Below are 14,096 nucleotides of genomic sequence, written 5' to 3'. Positions count from 1 at the left end.
CACTAATTTGAGGATTTATGGTTTCTTATCACTGCACTTTTGCAGTTTTCAAGAAAGTACTTAAGTTTTAAATGCCCAGGTTATTTCTAAGATTCTTGAAAGAGTTACCTTAACAATAGAATTGGTTGGGTTCTTCTGATATTGCATTTTCATAAGAAAATTTCAGTGGTAAATTAATTTTTATTTTTCCTTGCTTATAGACTTCGTATATCATTTAAGTGGATGGTTCGAGCTTTCTCTGGATACTTAGCTACAGATCAGCTCTTGCTTTTATGGGATAGAATCCTAGGATACAACTCTCTGGAAATTCTTGCTGGTAAGAGTAAATGCTTGTTTGTAAAACACGTGCTGTTTCTATAATAAGGTCCCTTTTCTTCCTAACATTCACCACCTGTAACTGGAATTTATTTGTCATTTCTAATGCATGAACAATTAATAGATATATCTGGCTTTGAAGATAAGTACCAACAAAAACTGCAGTCTTGATATTTTTATGTAACTGCACAATACCAGCCTACTTCTAGTCTTTCTTCCTAGCTCCCAGGAAAGTTCATTTTCCCTTCCCTTTCTGTCTCCCCTTTTAGTCCAGCTAGGTCTCACTATCTCCCAGCACCTATGAGGCCTGTGCAGCAGAGTGTATATATACTTCCATTCTCCTCTGGACTCCCCTGCTACCTTAGCAGTCTGTTCTTTGCCCCATCTCAACACCTAAGATCCAAACTGAGGCTAAGCCTCCCTGCATGGCTGAAACCTCAGCTCTTCTGTGTCTGTTTATAAAAGAAGTTAAAACCTTTTCCTTTTTGCTAACAGTCTCTGACTTCCTCCCTGGTGGCTGAGTTTCCCCTTTTATTCTCTCAGGCCAAAAACTATTTCATCTTTTTTTCAGGAAGTCACAAATTCATCTTTTATTTAATAATTAAGCAGTTCTTACAACAGATGTATGCCCAAGGCAATTATATGATTACAAAGAGGGCATATATTTCTAATTAATTCTATTATTTTGCTTCCCTTGTACACAATAGACTCAATTATTTTATTATTGAGATTATCAGGATATTCAAATAATAATTACAATGTTTTCACAATAGATAGGAATCAGAAAAGTTGGCAGAATGTTTCCATACCTTAAATTGATAGCATTATAAAATCACCTCTCTGGGCTGCTGTGGAAATAAAGCTTAGTTGAAGAAGAATATGATAGGAAGATTCTCTAGGTACCATATTAACATATTCGGGTTTTTTTTGTTTGTTTGGTTGGTTTTTTTTGAGACACTCTCACTCTGTCGCCCAAGCTGGGGTACAGTGGCATAATGTTGGCTCACTGCAACCTCTATTTCTGGGTTAAAGTGAGTCTCCCTCCTCAACCTCCTGAATAGCTGAGATTACAGGTGCCTGCCACCACACTCAGGTAATTTTTGTATTTTTAGTAGAGATGGGGTTTTACCATGTTGGCCAGGTTGGTCTGAAACTCCTGACCTCAAGTGATCCACCTGCCTTGGCCTCCCAGAGTCCTGGGATTACAGGTGTGAGCCTCCACGCCCAGCCTTCACATATTCTTGAATGCTGAGAAGTCTATAGTTACAGATACTGGGTAGCATATGTCCCTGGGTGATAGTTACCCTGGTATAATGAGAGATATCACTGATTAATATTTTTAGCAACTTCTAGTTTTCTTCTCTCTCAATTTTTAAAAAAACCTGTACAAATATGAGTTAGGAAATAATGGTCTGCCCTCATTTCTTTTGGCTGAATGGCAGTAGCATATATAATCTAGCAAGAGAAGGAATCCTCAAGATTGTTGAGTATAACTTTTTCTAAACATTGTTTACGAGCTGTTCTTATCCTCTGTTGGGACACTTCAGTATTGGGCAATCCCTGCCTTACCTGGTGGCCCATTTCATTTCTGGATAATATGGCTCTTTAAAATGTACTCCTGTTAAACCAAGGTAATTATCATGTTCTCTCTACTCTCACATTTTTGCCTGTCCCCAAAGTCTTCTATTTTCCAAGCTAAGTAGCCTTGTTTTCTCCTGTCATTTCTCAAGTGAGAGAATTGTAGACTTTTAACCAAATGTCTGTCCTCTGAGTGTACCAGAAAATTTGAAGAGTACTGTGTATAGCACTCAGTATCATTTTAAAGAGACATTAAAGCATGTTTAAAAGGAGGGCTCAGTATAAGAAAATACTTTTTAATAATTAGGACTTTCAAAAAGTAGAATGGGTTCTTTAACTGTGATGTGAAGGGTCAAGAGGTTTCATACCTTGAAAGAAATGTTGAATTAGAAAACCTTCAAGCCCTCTTTCTATTTAAATTCTCTCATTCTGTGCCTTATCACCCCTTAGCAAACTGAAGGAACAGAGAAATAAATGTATGTTGAATACTGTATTTGCTCTAAGCCAGGTACTCTTCTGTGAGCTCAACAATTAATGAAAAGGTTACTGAAGAATAGGTAGAAATGTAGTCTGCATTATTGCTTCCACCCATTTTCCCTGAGTGCTTTAAAAAAATCTACAGGGAAGAATTCTGGAACATCTAGAAATGGAACTAGGCTGAAGGAAGCTCCCCTACCATGGAATTCAGATAAAGAACCACAGGGTAAATAATTTCATGTAAATGTATACAAATTAGTTTTGATTATTTCTTATACCTTTGGTATGAGTATTCTGGAACCACGTTTTTCTGATCAAGTGGGTTACTATGCAGTCTTGAGAAATGTCTTCATAAATGTCACTGGCTTTAATTGTGAATTAATTAGAGCCTTTTGAAGAACAGTTTAAAGCAAAGTTATCTTAATGTTCTTGATAGAATTGCTTAGAATTAAAGTAATAAGACCAAAAGAAAATACTAGAGCCTCTATATTTCATATGAAGCATAATTTCAGTTGAAAATATCCCAAAGTGTAGACCTTTCCTCCCTTGGCAAACAAGCCTGTCCTGTGGAAGGGCTGGGCAAACCAAACATGAAGCAGATGGAAAGGAACTTCTGTGATGTGACACCAAGATAAATAAAGGTTATGAGCACATAAGCATTTTGGATGCTGAGGTCAATTAGTGAACTGCTCTTTTTCCCCTTCTTATCTACTTTTGGAGAAACAGTTTTCCACTATGTAAAACTCTTTCCTGCTGGAGCAGAAAATTTGGCCAGCCTGTCAAGCTTTCAGCAACTATGTTCAATTATATACAAAAAAGGAAGTAGTAATCATATTCTTTAACGGCTAAAATGCCTGCACTATACAAAATATTATTCCAGATATTAGGAAGCTGTAAAAAAATTGCTGGTCTACAGAAATAGTTTTCTTTGATATTCTTGTAAACATGAAACTCAGTGACTTTAAAGTATTCATGTTTTCTCCATTTCAGTTAAGGAGTAAATCCTTTGTTGCAGATCTCTTGTATCTCCTGTTACATATTCACTAACTGCAGCTGACTTGACTTTTTAAAATTTTACCATTCCCATCTTTTTCTCCAGAATTTTTCTCTCTAAGGAGTTCTAATGCTTTTTTGCCCGACTGTCCAAAATCTCTTATCCCTTAGAAAAGTGCCTGTGCTTCCCAGTCACTGGTTGCACTTGGCCTTTATCTGGGGAAATTAAGAGGCGTTGCTGCTGACTTCTGTTCCTCAGGCACAATGACCACGACCACTGTAGCAGCATCCTTCATGCCATCTCTGGAAAGTCATTCTGATAGACAGCAGAGCCAATGATTCTTAGGAAAGCACACAGATTATGATGTCAGAGATGAGTGGTTGCTGCTTACTTTCAGCCTCAATAGTGTCTTCACATAGTGGTTAGATGCACAACTCCAGAGCCAAGGTTGAGTATTGGCTTTACTATTTTCTACGTGTCACCGCACTCACTATGCCTCACTCTCTATATTAGTAAAATGGGCTATTAATAGTATTTAACTCACAGAATTGGTATGAGAATTACTTATTCTCTTTGTAAAAATGTATTTTAAAAAATATATGTGTTTGCATTAGGTATGCACTATACCTAGGAACCAGTCTTCCAAATAATTTTGAATATTTCTTTTTCATTTTTTTTGTTTTCTGTTTTTTGTTTTTTCGAGACAAGGTCTCACTCTGTTACCCAGGCTAGAGCGCAGTGGCACAAGCATAGCTCACTACAGCCTAGAACTCCTGGGTCAAGCATTCCTCTGCCTCAGTCTCCCAAGTAGCTGGGACTACAGGCATGCACCACCATGCCTGGCTTATTTTTTAAATTTTTTGTAGAGACCAGGGTCTTGCTTTGTTTTCCAGTCTGGTCTTCAAGTCCTAGGCTCACACAATCCTCCTGTCTCAGCCTCCCTAAGCACTGGGATTGCAGGCATGAGTCACTGTGCCCAGTATTTTGAATATTTCTTACCATTAATTTCCTAAACTTCAATGACTTGTTGGGTAGAGAATCCACTACCATCACTGGTGATGGAGAGAAAAGGAGGTAAGTCAAGAGTTAACTCCAAGCAGTACCATCTCCTTGTCAGGGTCACCTGCCTTTTAAATGGGTCCTTCTATTGTTTATGACTCACTCCCTCACATGGAGTTTTATGGTAGGTTATATAAGTTTTGCATGTTAGCGTTGCTCTTTTTCCATGTGCATATGTTTAATGGAAACAATAATCCAAATGTTATTTTTAATTTTTTTTTTAAGAGACAGGTTTTTGCCATGTTGCCCAGGCTGTCAAACTCCTGAGCTCAAGACACTTCTCCTGCCTCAGCTTCCCAGTTAGCTGGTACTACAGGTGTGCACCACCATGCCTGGCCTCCAGTGTTGTTTTCTACTTAATGTATATTATTGATCTTTAAGTTGTCTTGTAATGTTTGGATTTTTTTGAAGTTTCACTTCTTTTTTCCTGTAGCCAACATTAAATTAAATGTCAGTATCAATCCCACAGCAGCCCTCCATACAGATATATCCATTTGTGAAACTCTTAAGAAATTCAGTGTTGTGTATAAAAATTTAACAAAAAATTATAAAAATATTTTTTAAGAAAAGGCTTTAAAGCCACATTTCTATCAGGACACCTCCTTGGTACATATGAAACATAATCTATTTAAAAATTCAGCCTCCATATAACGTTTCAGAAGCCTCTCTACTACATTAGGAAGAAATACCTGCACCAAAATAAACCTTAATCCGTAAGACAGTCATTAGGCCAGGCATAGTGGCTCACCCCTGTAATCCCAGCACTTTGGGAGGGTGAGGCAGGATGATCACTTGAGCCCAGGAATTCAAGACCAGCCTAGGCAACATAGTAAGACCTTATCTCTATTAAAAAAAAAACAAAAAAAAAAAACTCATTAGATCTTCATGCCATTTTAAAACGGTTTAAGTTGTAGATTTGAAGGAAATAACTTTTAAAATGGCCTTTTTAAAGAACACTGAATTTTTCTTTTTCTCAAAACTGTGGTGTTCAGTTTGTCTGGCCATCAGTCACTGTTCTCTAGAGCAGACAATTTCTGTTCATCATAAGACCTTAACTCAGAATGCGGGGATGTGGTCGGTTGTGTAAAGCACTAGTTCTGAATTTCCATGCAGTGGGTTTTGGGCATAGCATAGCAGTAACCGTGCCGGGCTGATGAGTAGGCGAACAGTTGAAATAGTGTGCATTCTTTTCCAGTGCTGGCAGCTGCCGTGTTTGCTTTCCGAGCAGTGAACCTGATGGAGGTGACATCACTGGCTGCAGCTGAAGTAAGGATAAGTTTCACTCAGATGGGATGGAAATAGTTTCTGAGGGATTGCCAGGCTGTCATTTTAGTGTCTGATGCATAGGACACGCATTACTTGCAGCCAGATTTTTTAACTCGGGTAAAACCTGTTAAGTTATGAGCTAATAATACTTAAGGATTCAAATTTCTTTAATTACTTGACAAAAATCTTCTTATGAAGGAGTAATAAACAAGATTATTATAGGAAACCATTATAACCATATGGGAAACCAGATACCTGGTAATTTTAGTAGAAACAATTGGGGTTTCTGCTGCATTTTTTTATTGTTCATGTGGATGCATGATTTTCACAGAAGGAAAACTACTTGAGAGAGTTAGAGCGCATGTATTTGGGTGATACAGTGAAGACACATGGGCTTTTCTGGTTATTTAAAATTGGGAGTTAATTATTTAAAGCTGATTTCTTTTCAGTGATAGAATTTATACCTGAAACATGGTTCCATTAAATAGTGCTTACTGTATTATTCTATTTGTTATCTTTCACAGAAATATAAATTTTTCCTTAAAATAGCTGCCTGCATTTTTGTTTAAAGGGAAGAGGATGTTTATGCATCTTGCAACTGAATAAACATTAGTTCCATCTCAAAATGACTTCCTGCAGTCAGTCAGTCCTTACACTAGAATAACAGGACTAGGAATCATAATGTGCGCTTATTTATAGAAGCAAGTTGAAATGTTAGACCTGTTATAAACTCTTGCTACCTTGTATATTTGAAGAAGACTGAGGCTAACATCCAGGTTATTTTCTGCGGCACGTTTTACCATTTTGCACATGCACTACCATTAAGATATTCTGAAAAGAGAAGGAAAGTTGTAGCTTTAGTACTAAGATTTAGGACAAATCCAAAGAAGAGCTTAGCGTCAAAATTACATAGTAATTATGTTTACCTTATCTCATAGACTTTGCTTTGCTATTAATAATTCTTTTTATTTTTTGTTTCAGGCAGTTCTTGCTGACCTTTCTACTTTAAAAGTAATGCCTCTTCTTCAAATTTTTCTGTTTGCTACTGTCACCTGATCTTCTTCACAGTCACTGACAACACATCTAGTTTTTCATTAGAAACAAATCATGAACTATGCAAACTCTGCATAAAACCAAAATGAAACTTTGCATATAAGCCAATAAAGATCATGTTCCCTCTTCAGTTAAACCTAAGTAGTTTCTCACTTTTTGAAACAATAACTCTGCACCAAATATTGCATCGCATGCTGCTGATTTTCAAGAGAGAAGCAATAAACACAACTTCTGCTAAATTGAGCATTATATATATAATATTATAATATATATATAATCCTGACTTGTAAATGGCATGTAATAATATATGCAATAAGAACTAAAGATACTGTAATAAACTTCAAGAGGTAATGTAGCTTCTTGGATAATTCTTTTACGTCAGTTTATAAATTTATCTCTAGATAATGTATTGTTTTGTCTCATAAATTGCTCTTCACTCAGAGCCAGGGGTGGAGTAGGGTGTGAGAACACTTGAAAAAGATAATGTTTTTAAATAGGAATTCAAAAGTTGCTTAAATGATGTTTTAAGCAACTTTTTACACCCTAGGGATTTTCTACATTTCTCTCCATTTTATTTCTCTCTTTAAACATCTCTACTGGGGAAGGTCGAATACAGTTGTCTCCATCTAGCAATATTTTATGCTTGACTCTCTGAAAGTCAGAAAATTATAGTTGATCCCTTTTCACTTCTCAACCTTCCTTCTCTTGCTTAGAAGACTTGACATTGCCAAGGCCTGTTGCCAGCTTCTGTTACTTTGTAACTATGCAAGGAAGACACCCAAGAGAATGAGGAGTCAAAACCACATTCACTTTTGCTGAAGCTTGGTTTCACAAGGTATACTTCTGGGGCAGAGACCCTGAGAGAGATTAAAAGTAGGTAGCAGGCATTCATTCTAAACTGCAGACATTATGCAAGGCATCAGCCTTATTTTGGGCTTTATTATACGTGAAGGGTCTTATTTTGTATTACTTCCTAAAGACCTACCATTTCTGTAATATGGAGGAAAAAGTATGTGGGCGAAAAAGTCCGAAAGCTATTGTCCTTTGATTTTAGTGTCAAATTTAAGATGCTGATCACTTCACTAAAACTAAATCAGTAGATTGATACTCTTATTGATTGCCTAGAATTTTATTTTTACCCAAATGTATTTTATGAATCTTTTCTTTTGGCAGTATATATTAGGAAAAATGCTTGTTGATTTCCTAAGAGCTGAATAACAATTTATTCCATGATTGATTCTTAATAAACCCCATTTTATTGCTTTTGAAGGTGATGCAGTTATAATCCTATGCTTTGCCATTCTTTGTTTCTGAATGTACATTAATTGACAGGAAAAGCACACACCCATGACTATTATCTACTCAGAAAATGGCTAAATATTAGGAAGAGAGTGAGTTTTAAATGATCTGGTTCACGTGCATACAGATATGCCCATCTTTGACTTTTTTCTTTAGGAGAATATGCATTAGCTTTTTTAAAAGAGGCAATGTAATAGTCTAGTACACTAGACTGGAGAATTCTGGTCCTCAGATGGGGGAATTTTGGTCCTCCTGTAAATTCCTAGATAATTTAAGCTCTCTTACCTGTAATTGGGGTTGAGGGACTGGTAACAAATGGTAGGAAATTATTGTATCTGCTCCATTTACCTTACAGGTAGGTAAGGACCTGTAGGACCAAATAAGAAAATACTATATTTGAAAGTAATTTTTAAAACTGCAAAGCACCAAGCAAATGAAGGATATTGTTGGTACTTAGTTTGTATATGACGTTTTAAGGACAAGTAGTAGAAGATGATAGATGAAGACTGCACAATTTCATTAGCATTTCTATCATTTAACCTGATAATTTAAGACTCTGTCTGTAAAAATGAATGGACCATGCCATAGCAGATCCTTTCATTTGAAACAGGTGGCTCTAGGCAGTAGCTCTAAATCTGAATCCCAAAGCCAGACTTGGTTGACAACCACCCACTTTGCTGCTTCCCCAGACCCCTCTCTGCCAAGCACTGCTCTTGGCTGCTTGTTAAAACACTGCACTGAGGGTCATCGGGCTGCCTTACCCACACTTTTTTTTTTTTTTTTTTTTTTTGACGCAGTCTGGCTCTGTCACCCAGGCTGGAGTGCAGTGATATGATCTCGGCTCACTGAAACCTCCACCTCCTGGGTTCAAGTGACTCTCCTGCCTCAGCCTCACAAGTAGCTGGGACTACAGGCATGCGCCATAACACCTGGCTAATTTTTTGTATTTTTAGTAGAGACGGGTTTTCACCATGTCAGCCAGCCAGGTCTCGAACTCCTGACCTCAAGTGATCCACCCGCCTCAGCCTCCCAAAGTGCTGGGATTACAGGCGTGAGTGACCACGCCAGACCTGTCCACTCCATCTTTAACCACGCCTCCTTAGGCTCCCTCATTTGACTTCCTTTCTCTTGCATCCTCCTGTGCCATCTCCTCCCAACCCCTGACACCCCCTTCACAACTCTTCTGCCAGTGATTACAAAGATTGGAGTGAATAGTGATACACTGGCATTGGTGTAGCCTAATAGGCGGTTCTTCAGGATGTCAGTTCACCCGCTAATGTGATACGTTATGACTTTATAGTATGGAAGAGTTTATTGAATAATGGTTTTGTTGAGAATGCTTTGGTAATGCAGTGTTCTGGCTAATTGAAATTTCCAGCTTGTCTTAACTTCGCAACACCCCACACTCAGTATGTGCTCTCTCCTCCTATTTTGCAGGGAAAATACAGACCATTAAGCTTGAGTTGTCTCAGCCTTCTATTTCAGAATTTAGCTTTATCTCTCCCCGCAGATTTATCTCCTTCCTTCTTGCATTAAGAAGTGTCTAGTCTAGTCTAGTCCTATAGTTCTCTGAATGCAGATTTGATTGTGCCACTTCTATGCTTCAAAAACTCAACAACTTCTCATTGCCTAAAGGATAAAGGCTAGGCTCTGTAGCATAACAGGAAAAAGTTTTCATCGCTTGGCCTTTTCATTCTTATGTTCCCACAGTGACCCATTATCCTGTACTTCGGCCTCACTGGGTTCCATGCTGATTCTCAACCAGATATGGCTCTTCATTTTGTTTCTGCCAAAATCTTCTCCATTTCTCAAGGCCTCCCTCAAAAATTTTTCTCTGTTGTGAAGATACCATGGAACCTGTAAATTAAATTAATTATGCCCTTCTCCTTGTTCTCATAAAACTGTTCATCCACTCATGTGATGCTTATAGTATTAACTGATAGCTTTTTGGATATTTGTTCTGATTTTGTTACTTTATTCTGAAGGCAGTTTTCATTGACTTGTCTGTCCTAAATGTGGAAGATGCAAGCAGAAATTTGTCCATATATGTCTGTATCCCTTGACCTACTCAGAAATTGTTGGGATCTGTTTTCTATAAAACATAATTTCTCCTTTGTATCTAGTCTTCCTTCTTCCACAAATGCTCTGATTTTTCTTTAGCGATCTACCCCTTCCCCATGTGCATCAGGTGAGGCTGACTTGCATCCCCAGGACCTCTGGGTCCTAGCCAAGTAGTCACCATGTATTGTTCCTCTGGCCAAGGGGATTGCTTCAGGACCAATGCAAAATCTGAGACCAATGGGAGTTAGTGAAACTTAATTAGGAAGCTTTGGTTTAATCTTTCAGGGAAGCTAGATATGAAAAAGAAAGAATGTAGGGTGTGTAGCTGCTGCAGTCTAGGAATGGAGAGAAGGAAAAGCTGCACATTTGGCCTTGTTGATCCCCAGATCGTGCTGCACCAGTCTACCTCTGAACTGTTTTTTTTACAAGACCCAAAGGATTTTCTTTGCAACAAAAAGGATCGTAATTGATGGCAGTTATTTTCCTTTTAGGTGATGCACAATAATAGGGGTATCATTATTTGGTATAGAACTCCTGTCTACACACTGCTCAAACTAGAGTAGTATATATTTTAACTTCTTCTAATCAAGACACAACCATGACCTTACAAGGATAAATTGTATATTTCAGACCTACTGAACTACTCGAAGTACCTAATACAAGGTACATATTTTGCCTTTGGCCCTTTGCCCTTATGGCTTCCTCTGCTTGAATGCCTTCTCTTCCCTCTTTACCTAACTCTTACTTGTACATCAAAACGCATCTCAGGTGTTACATCATCAGGGAAGACTGCTTCTCTTATGAATCCTCAATCCTTACATATACATGAGATGTATTATAATCAAGTTAGCTTGTCCTCACTCCCACTGTACTGTGACTCCTTGAGGACAAAATTGGATTCTTTTTCAGCCATATATCTCTAGAATCTAGCATTGTGTTTGTCCCATAATAGGCTTTAGTAAATGTTTATTGAATGAACAAATGAAGTCATCTATTCTAATTCACTAATTTTACTGATAAAGGAATTTGCCTATCCAGTGTCACACAGCTATTTTACCCACCAAGTTGACTTGTGGAGTTGCCTTTGGAAGTCCAAAAGGAAAGAATATTTTCAGAGGGAAAAATGAAATGGTTCTGTCACTCTTTTTTTTCATTTAAGTTAACTTTATTAAGGTATAATTTAATGTACAATAAAATTATATGTATATTTTATGTAAAATAAAATGCATTCTAAGTGTACAGTTCTATAAGGCTTAACAAATGTATATACCCATGTCACCACCACCACATCAAGGTATAGAACATTTCCATCACCCAAAATAGTTCCTTTTGTGCCCCTCCCCATCCAATCCCCCATACACACTCATCCACTTGGAGTGGATGAGTACACACCCCATACACACTCCAACCACTCATCTGCTTCTGTCCGTAAAGATTAGATTCATCTTTTCGAGAGTTTCATGTAAGTGGAATCATCCATATGTACTTTTTTGTGTCTGGCTTCTTTTGCTCAGCATGTTTTGAGATTCATCCATATTATGTGATCAGTAGTTCATTCCTTTTTATTACTGCCTAGGATTTCATTGTATGAGTATTTCACAATTTGTTTATTTACCATTGTTAATGTACATTCATGGTGTTTTCAGTTTGGGTGTATTATGGATACAGCTACTATAAACATTTGTGCACAAGCCTTCATGTGGACATATATCTTAATATTTCTGGGGTTAATACCTTAGGAGTAGGATTTCTGGGTTATGTGTAAGCACGTGTTTAACTTAGAAGGAGGCCTCCACACTCTTCTGAAGTGGTTCTACTGTTTTACATTGCCACCAACAGTATATGAGTTCGTATTTCCCAATCCTTACTACCAACACTTGGTGTTGTCATATTAGTCATTCTAATAAGTGGTTTTAATTTGTATTATCCTAATGATATTGAGCATATTTTCATACTTATTTGCCATTTATACATATTCTTTTGTAAAGTATCTGTTCAAATCTTTTATCTATTTTAAATCAATGATCTTACTAAGTTATAGGCTGGGTGTGGTGGCTTACACCTATAATCCCAGCACTTTGGAAGGCCAAGGCAGGCAGATGGCTTGAGCCCAGGAGTTCAAGACCAGCTTGGGCAACATGATAAAACCACGTCCCTTCAAAAAAAATACAAAAAAATTAACCAGTCATGGTGGCGCACACCTGTAATTTCAGCTACTGGGGGTGGGGGTGGGATGCTGAAGTGGAAGGATAGTTTGAGGCTAAAAGTTAAGGCTGCAGTGAGCTGTGATCCCGCCACTGCATTCCAGCCTGGATGTCAGAGTGAGACCTTGTCTCAAAACAAAGTTGTAAGGAGTCCTTATTCTGGATGCAGCATATGATTTGCAAAATTTTCTCCCAGCCTATAGGAGAGTTAATTTTCTTAACTATGAGATAGTTAATATTCTTAACTGTCTTTTAAAGAGAAAAAGTTTTAATTTTGTTGAGGTTCAATTTATCTGTTTTTTTCTTTTATGGTTTATATTTTTTGCTTTCTCTCCAAGAAATCTTTGCTTAAGTCAAAGTCACAAAGATTTGTTTTCCCTATGTTTTTTTCTAGAAACTTTAAAGATTAACTCATACATTTAGGTTTATGATCCCTTTTTTTCCAAGTTAATTTTTGTGTATGGTGCAAGTTAAGGGTTGAGGTTTTGTTTTTGCACATGAATATAAGCCATTTGTGAAGAGACTGTCTTTTCCCTTTTACATCACTACCTTTGTATAAAATTAACTGATTATGTATATGGGCTGGTTTCTGGACCCTCTATTCTGTTCATGAATTTTTGTCTAACTTAATTTCAATATTGCACTCTCTTGATTTTTGTAGTTTTATAGTAAATCTTGAAATCAGGTAGTGTAAGTCTTCTAACTTTATTCACGTATGTTAAAATTATTTGGCCATTCTAGCTTCTTCGTATTTCTAAAGAACTTTTTAATCTGCACCAAAAGAAGTAAAAAGTCTGCTTTGATTTTTATTCAGATAGCATTGGCTTAATGGATCAGTCTGGAAATAATTGATATCTTTAACAATGCTGAGTCCTCCAATCCATAAACATGGTGTATCTCTCTATTTATTTAGATCTGCTTTAATTTTACAAAAGATTACTACAAAAGTAATCTTTTGTAGTTTTCAGTGTACAATTCTTTCACATATTTTGTTAAAATTATCCCTACTTCTTTCACATTTTTTGATGCTATTGTATTTAAATAATGGTATTTTTATTTTAATTTCCAATCTTTTGTTATTAAGATGTAAATGCAATTGATATTTTATATTGACCTTGCATCCTGAGACCTTGCTAAGCTTACTACTTCTACTATCCTTTTTTGTAGCCTCCCTGGAATTTTCCATATATACAGTATGTCATCCATAAATAAATAAAATTTGGTTTGTTTCTTTCAAATACGTATACTCTTTTTCTTTCCTTATTCACTGACTAGAACTTGCAATTGAATACAGAAGTGTTGCAGCTCACCTAATTTTAAAGGAAATGTACTTATTTCTTGAATAAGTGTAACAAATATTTTTCAATATTTATAAACAATAGTTTGGCCAATTTAGGTATAAAACAATGGGGGAGGATGGGCACGGTGGCTCACACCTGTAATCTCAGCACTTTGGGAGGCCAAGGTGGGCAGATCACTTGAGATCAGGAGCTCGAGACCAGTCTGGCCAACATGGTGAAACCCCATCTCTACTGAAAATACAAAAAAAAAAAAAAAAAAAAATAGCTGGGTATGGTGGCACATGCCTGTAATCCCAGCTACTCGGGAGGCTGAGGCAGGAGAATCACTTGAACCTGGGAGATGAAGGTTACAGTGAGCTGAGGTTGTGCCACCACACTTCGACCTGAGGGACAGAGTGAAACTCTGTCTCAAAATAAATAAATAAATAAATAAAACAGTAGGGGAAAGTGAGACGGATTCAGAAGGAAGTGGGGAGCAATATTGAAATA

The 14,096-nt window shown here is 37.1% G+C and overlaps 1 protein-coding gene across 3 annotated transcripts in view; it reads left to right on the top strand.

Moving 5' to 3' along the window:
- Nucleotides 1–13,816, top strand: part of LOC105487814 (TBC1 domain family member 19) — a 160,398-nt gene extending 146,582 nt beyond the window's left edge. The window contains exons 18-20 of one of the 3 annotated variants that reach the window (XM_071093768.1): nucleotides 201–316; nucleotides 5,619–5,689; nucleotides 6,671–13,816. In XM_071093768.1, the coding sequence (XP_070949869.1) occupies nucleotides 201–316; nucleotides 5,619–5,689; nucleotides 6,671–6,745 (262 nt within the window). In that variant the 3' untranslated portion in view covers nucleotides 6,746–13,816. Of the gene's footprint in view, nucleotides 1–200; nucleotides 317–5,618; nucleotides 5,690–6,670 lie in introns of those variants that run through there. The other 2 variants (XM_011751428.2, XR_011621410.1) reach the window with 2 other exon arrangements.
- The last annotated feature ends 280 nt before the right edge of the window (nucleotides 13,817–14,096 follow it).

Source organism: Macaca nemestrina, chromosome 3, assembly GCF_043159975.1.
Source record: "Macaca nemestrina isolate mMacNem1 chromosome 3, mMacNem.hap1, whole genome shotgun sequence".
Classification (NCBI taxonomy): Eukaryota; Metazoa; Chordata; class Mammalia; order Primates; family Cercopithecidae; genus Macaca; species Macaca nemestrina.
This window is presented reverse-complemented; position numbering and strand designations above follow the sequence as displayed.